Source organism: Mobula birostris, chromosome 19 (genome assembly GCF_030028105.1).
Source record: "Mobula birostris isolate sMobBir1 chromosome 19, sMobBir1.hap1, whole genome shotgun sequence".
NCBI lineage: Eukaryota > Metazoa > Chordata > Chondrichthyes > Myliobatiformes > Myliobatidae > Mobula > Mobula birostris.
In genome coordinates this window covers 66,524,957-66,531,883 of record NC_092388.1, presented here as the reverse complement: position 1 = coordinate 66,531,883, position 6,927 = coordinate 66,524,957, and the positions used below count along the sequence as shown (strand labels likewise).

General features: G+C 42.4%; 1 protein-coding gene across 1 annotated transcript in view; it reads left to right on the top strand.

The window, feature by feature from the left end:
• The first annotated feature begins 301 nt into the window (after positions 1–301).
• The window catches only part of ssr1 (signal sequence receptor, alpha), a 28,474-nt gene continuing 21,848 nt past the window's right edge, over positions 302–6,927 (top strand). The window contains exons 1-3 of the mRNA XM_072283763.1: positions 302–446; positions 5,401–5,522; positions 5,973–6,078. Coding sequence (XP_072139864.1) covers positions 326–446; positions 5,401–5,522; positions 5,973–6,078 — 349 coding nt within the window. The 5' untranslated portion in view covers positions 302–325. The remainder of the gene's footprint in view (positions 447–5,400; positions 5,523–5,972; positions 6,079–6,927) is intronic.

The following is a 6,927-nucleotide window of genomic DNA, read 5'->3' as shown; positions in this document are numbered from 1 at the left end:
CTGTATGTGTGGTGTGCCCCCTGATCGGGAGAACGTTGTTTCGTTTGGCATTATAAATAGTGAATGACCATAAACTTGAACTTGGTATGTGTGGAAAAGAAAGCAGATGGAATTTGGGAGAAAGGGAAGGAGGAGGGGACGGGGGGGTGGAGATGGGGAGAAGGAGAAAAGGGGAGAGGTGGAGGGGAGAAGGGAGTATCGGACCCCGAGGAGAGGATGAGCGAAGAGGAAGAGGAGGAGGAGGAGCAAACAGGAGGCAGTAGGAAAGGGAGGGATTGAGGGCGGGGCTTTGTGACCTTCGCCCCCTCCGCCGCCGGGAGCCCGGATGTCTGCCGCCATCACCGGCCCAGTCGGTGTGGGAGTCGGTGCCGCCATGGGTTGTTTGCTCTCGCTGTCTCTGTTGCTGCTGCTCGCCTTTCCGCTCAGCCTGGTGCAGCGGGGCCCCGGTAAGGACAGACTCCTCGACCCAGTGCTGAGGGCTGCCAGGCCCGGGACCGGCGGCCGTGGGTCCGCCCCCGGGTCTGGGAGAAGGTGGCCGACTACTCCAGCGTGGCGGGGGCGGCCGTGGGTTCCGGAGCCGGCCGAGTGCTGACGTGGGCGTGGGGATCCCGGTGTGGCGGAGCCGCGTTGGGCCCGGGCTCCCTGGCCGCCTCGGCTCCTGTCCCGGCCTGAGCTGACGTGTCATTGAGCCGGAGCCGGAGCCGTCTTTAGTGCCGTGTAACTCCCCAGCTTTACACTTCACTGTCTGTCAAAGCACTGGTCCTTTTTAAAAAAATGCGTGTTCTATCTAATTTATTGTCATTGGCATAGGTACAATGAAAAACTTGCAACAGTTTGCTTTTTGATTTTAATTCATTTTTTTAACTAGCTTTCCTTTATTTAAAGAGGCTGTTAAGTCGAATTTTAGTTGCAGCTGCCTTTCACAGAATCACGAAGGGATGATACCCGAGGAGGTAATTTGGTCCATTGTGGTCATCCTTGACAAAAAAAAAGTCCTTTTTTTGCTCAATCCCACTTCCCCAGCTCTTGATCGGGTTATAGCATAGCTGCTGATCCTTGCAGCACGATTTTTCTGCCCATGTGACTCGTCTATTGAGCTCCAGACTTCACTGGGTGAATGTGTTCTCTCAGCCTTTTCCCCTTGGTACCAAATGCATTTTTCAGTTACTGATACCTGTTGAGGGAAGTGGGCTCGTCACGTTCACCTTTCTTGGCATGCTCATCCTTCGTGGCACACAAATTACGCTGACTATTGATGCGTAGCCATTTCTAGTGTTTTTTTATTCTTCTCCTTTTAAAATTAGGCGCAGAACATGGAGCACAAAAACAGTCTTGTCAACCCAACTAGTTAGTGATGTTCTGGTCTTGGGGTATTGTTTCACTTTGTCAGTGGGGATAGTGTGTTGAACTTTCCATTGACCTTTTCCATATAAAAGTACTTTCTTTATTGCTTTAATCTAATGATGCATAATTGAAAGTGTTTGTATTTTATAGTTAAGAGAGCTCCTTTATCTTAATTTGTTTTTAATATTTTGACTTCCATTTTCATTGGTCTGAAGCTCTACTTCTAAGTAAGACTACGGGGATGAATGCTTGTATTTTTGTATTAAATATCAGTCTTGCCATAGCCACAACTACCATATTTTGTAGTTCATTTTCTATTCAATATGCATTACTCCCAAGATTTCTCTGGTACCTACCTGTGCTCGACTCATTATTTGCTAACCTAAGTACTACTAGTCTTTCAAGTAATACAGGTACTTGTCTAGGTATTTCTGCTTATTGTTATTTTCCGTAGATGGGATTTGATGATGGTTATATTATGCTATCTCCCACTCATTTTTCCTGAATCTCATTGCACAATCCACTGTCTCATTCCTCTTTCTTCAACTGTCTCAATACTTTCAATTCCTGATTATTCATTCAGTTTTCAAGGAATCAAATGCTTCAGTTCCCTGAAAAGTCCAGAGCCATCATCTTCAGCCCAGCTGGGTTGATTCCTCGTCACTTCCCAGCTCAAGCTTCTGAAGTGCCATGAATATTTTTTTCTGTAAAAGCTCTTGAAAATAAAAGCAAACGTTATGTCGCTGCACCGTTAAGCAGATGTTGGCATGTTCTGTATGAAAGGGCTTAATTAGGAAGGGGAAAAAAGATTATGAGAGAAAACTGGCAGGGAACATAAAAACTGACTGTAAAAGCTTTTATAGATATGTAAAAAGGAAAAGACTGGTAAAGACAAATGTAGGTCCCCTGCAGACAGAAACAGGTGAATTGATTATGGGGAGCAAGGACATGGCAGATCAATTGAATAATTACTTTGGTTCTGTCTTCACTAAGGAGGACATAAATAATCTTCCAGAAATAGTAGGGGACAGAGGGTCCAGTGAGATGGAGGAACTGAGCGAAATACATGTTAGTAGGGAAGTGGTGTTAGGTAAATTGAAGGGATTGAAGGCAGATAAATCCCCAGGGCCAGATGGCCTGCATCCCAGAGTGCTTAAGGAAGTAGCCCAAGAAATAGTGGATGCATTAGTGATAATTTTTCAAAACTCGTTAGATTCTGGACTAGTTCTTGAGGATTGGAGGGTGGCTAATGTAACCCCACTTTTTAAAAAAGGAGGGAGAGAGAAACTGGGGAATTATAGACCGGTTAGCCTAACGTCGGTGGTGGGGAAACTGCTGGAGTCAGTTATCAAAGATGTGATAACAGCACATTTTGAAAGCGGTGAAATCATCGGGCCAAGTCAGCATGGATTTGTGAAAGGAAAATCATGTCTGACGAATCTCATAGAATTTTTTGAGGATGTAACTAGTAGAGTGGATAGGGAAGAGCCAGTGGATGTATATTTGGATTTTCAAAAGGCTCTTGACAAGGTCCCACACAGGAGATTAGTGTGCAAACTTAAAGCACATGGTATTGGGGGTAAGGTATTGATGTGGACAGAGAATTAGTTAGCAGACAGGAAGCAAAGAGTGGGAATAAACGGGACCTTTTCAGAATGGCAGGCGGTGACTAGTGGGGTACCGCAAGGCTCAGTGCTGGGACCCCAGTTGTTTACAATATATATTAATGACTTGGATGAGGGAATTAAATGCAGCATCTCCAAGTTTGCGGATGACACGAAGCTGGGTGGCAGTGTTAGCTGTGAGGAGGATGCTAAGAGGATGCAGAGTGACTTGGATAGGTTGGATGAGTGGGCAAATTCATGGCAGGTGCAATTTAATGTGGATAAATGTGAAGTTATCCACTTTGGTGGCAAAAATAGGAAAACAGATTATTATCTGAATGGTGGCCGATTAGGAAAAGGGGAGGTGCAATGAGACCTGGGTGTCATTATACACCAGTCATTGAAAGTGGGCATGCAGGTACAGCAGGCCGGTGAAAAAGGCGAATGGTATGCTGGCATTTATAGCGAGAAGATTCGAGTACAGGAGCAGGGAGGTACTACTGCAGTTGTACAAGGCCTTGGTGAGACCACACCTGGAGTATTGTGTGCAGTTTTGGTCCCCTAATCTGAGGAAAGACATCCTTGCCATAGAGGGAGTACAAAGAAGGTTCACCAGATTGATTCCTGGGATGGCAGGACTTTCATATGAAGAAAGACTGGATGAACTGGGCTTGTACTCGTTGGAATTTAGAAGATTGAGGGGGGATCTGATTGAAATGTATAAAATCTTAAAGGGATTGGACAGGCTAGATGCAGGAAGATTGTTCCCGATGTTGGGGAAGTCCAGAACGAGGGGTCACAGTTTGAGGATAAAGGGGAAGCCTTTTAGGACCGAGATTAGGAAAAACTTCTTCCCACAGAGAGTGGTGAATCTGTGGAATTCTCTGCCACAGGAAACAGTTGAGGCCAGTTCATTAGCTATATTTAAGAGGAAGTTAGATATGGCCCTTGTGGCTACGGGGATCAGCGGGTATGGAGGGAAGGCTGGTGCAGGGTTCTGAGTTGGATGATCAGCCATGATCATAATAAATGGCGGTGCAGGCTCGAAGGGCCGAATGGCCTACTCCTGCACCTATTTTCTATGTTTCTATGAAACATGTAGAGGTAATATTGGACGTTTTGGTCATATAAACCTTGTGTGTTGGTAGTGTTAATATCAGTAATGTATCCTGCTACTGATGAAAAGTATACTTAAAATGTGAAACACACCACGTGACCATTGGAAATCTTAACAGACCAATTGCTGCATTTCTGTATTCTGTAATGCTGGAGACTGTGTTATTAATGAAGAGTAAACTAGGGACATTAGGTTCACATTCTGGTATCTCGATGAAGGGTCTCAGCCTGAAATGTTGACTGTTCATGCATTTCCTGAAATCAGGGGTTCCCAACCTGAGGTCCATGGACCCCTTGGTGAATGATGGCATAAAAAGGGTTGGGAACTCCTACCCTAGGTGCCTGAACTGAGTCCCTCCAGCATTTTGTGTGTGTTACATTAGGTCAGATGGTACTTGTGGAGGCAAAGGGAATGGTCAGTGTTTTGGGTTGTGACCTGATGTCATTCGACCAGCCCTTTGGCTCCACAGAGGCTGCTCTATGTTCTAAGTTTCTCCAGCGTTTTTTTGCCTTGGATTACAGCATCTGCAGTTTCTTGTGAGACGTTCACTCTAAACTAGTAGAGGTGTTTTGTCCCACGACGTCAGTACTGGCTCTTTGCCACAGCAGTGCGGGGCTTTACACACTTGGTTCAAGTTTTACGTTTTCCTCATAAGTAAAAAAAAAAATATTTATCACGTTTGGCCTCAGGACTCATCATAGAAGTTCATTTTAAAATGCGTTTGCTTTATTTGTGTCCCCTTAGACCTAGAGGAAAAAATTTTCCCTTTTCTATTAATGCAAATTAACATTCTTGCTTTCCTATATGCAAATTGCGTGAACTCCTGATGTATCTTGTAAGATGCTGGGAATGAGGATATTATTGAATTATCTCAATAACTATAATACACTTTCTATATTGGGTGTCATAATGTTACTCCAATTCTGCTATGCAAACATTGATCACAGTCCTATCACTTGTTTTGCTCAATTGTCAAATCATAACGACTGAATTAATTTTTCAAAGACTTGCATCTTGCGGATCTCCAACATTCTTTCATTTCTTCGTAGGAAGACAATCTTAAATGAGCTCAAGATTCATCAAGTTCAAGAATGTTCCTTGGCAACATATTCTACGCATTTAGTTTTGAAAATTCCTGCTGTCTGGTGCATTTAGAGCAATGAGCTGATCTGGCCAATAACACTTTAACAGCTGCCCTTCTCCATAAGCTGTTTAATCAAGATTTATTTGTGTCTTGTACTTTGGGTTAAATTTTAATCTCTACCAATGAACAGTCTCCTCTAACTGAAAGCCGTTACACTTGGTGTTTAAAATAAATGTTTGTTCTATCATTAGGTGCAGGGCTGTCTTTAGTTGCTGCAGATGACCCAACAGAGGATGAAGAAGGTGTAGATGATTCTGTAGTAGAGGATGAAGATGATGAAGCAGAGATAGAGGAGGATGATGCAACGGACATTGTAAGTTTTGATATTTAATAACTTGTTCCCAGTTTTTCCAACACCATTATTTTTAGTTTCACTCGCACCAATGGTTGTCAAGTATTAACATTTTATTCTATGAAAGTGATTGTGACAAAGAATATTGTGGCACCTAAAAACCTGTTGTCACTTGTAGCATCAGTGCCGTTCAGACATAGTGGTTCTCTTATCTGATTTAGGCTTTAAATGCCCAAGTCCTAGTAAATTATAAAGTCCTAAACTGCAGGTTCTGTAGTACAAGTCATTATTGCTTTGATTTTAAGCAGAATGGCAGGTGCATTTCTATTTAACACTTGCACTCATTTTTAACTGGGATTGGGCACTGACGGTTAGTTACCCTTTGTTTGGTTTATAGTTTCTCATGTAATTGCCAAACTGCTGGATCTTGATAGCCATATCAAAATTTTGGTGTGTTTTTTGTCACTATAGATGGAAGATGAAAAGGAAGAGGAAGAAGAAGATGATGACTCGACGTTTGGGGAACCAAAAGCTTCTCCCAATGCTGACACAACTATCTTGTTTGTGAAGGGAGAAGGTAGGGAAATTAATCCAATGTCCTCAATGTTAGTATTCTGCACCAAAAGGTAGTGTTAATTTTTCAAACTGTTGCAGATGTATTTGCCATTCTGTGATCTAATAATAATTGTTGTTACTTGTCATTTTTATTCTAGCTAAGTATAATTTTTTGGCTAGAGATGATCTATGCCAATTTAACTCTTATTACTATTAAGGTAGCTTATTTAACTTGAAGTTACAAATGTATTTCTTTCAATGTGCATTCAGTTCTCCAACCCGTTCTTTCAGGGCTTATTTTTTAGCTGAAGGGTTGTAGGTTTAAGTTTCTCTGTGGAGGCTAGGCTGGCTGGTGCAGTTGTGATGGAATGCTTTATATTGTCCTTGAGAAGATATGTTCTGCCAAAGCTCCCATCTGCTCTTTAGTATGAATGTAAATAATACTAAGGCAGCATTCGCTGAATGGAGTTGTTCCCCTGAAGTTTTGGGCAGTGTTTATGACTTGATCAACTCTTAAGTAAATTATCTGGCCAATGTGATATTGCTGCTTGTGGGAACTGTTAAGAGTGTAAATTAGCAGCTGCAAATCTTGCATTGCAGCAATAACTGGCTCTCAAATGTTCTTAAGTAAAAACAAAACAGCCTTTTTTTAAGTGAGGGAAAATATTTTAGATTAATAACCTTCTGAGAGTTGAAAGAAATAGGAGATGGAGCCCAGGTTTTCAGTACAGGAAGCGGTGAGTGGGAATGTCTGATAGTACAAACAAAGGCAAAGAAATGATCCCAGCAGAGGTATAAATGATACCAAGATCCTTCAAGGAAAGTAACAAAAATGGTTATCATGTCAAGTTACTGATTTTTTTTTTGTAGA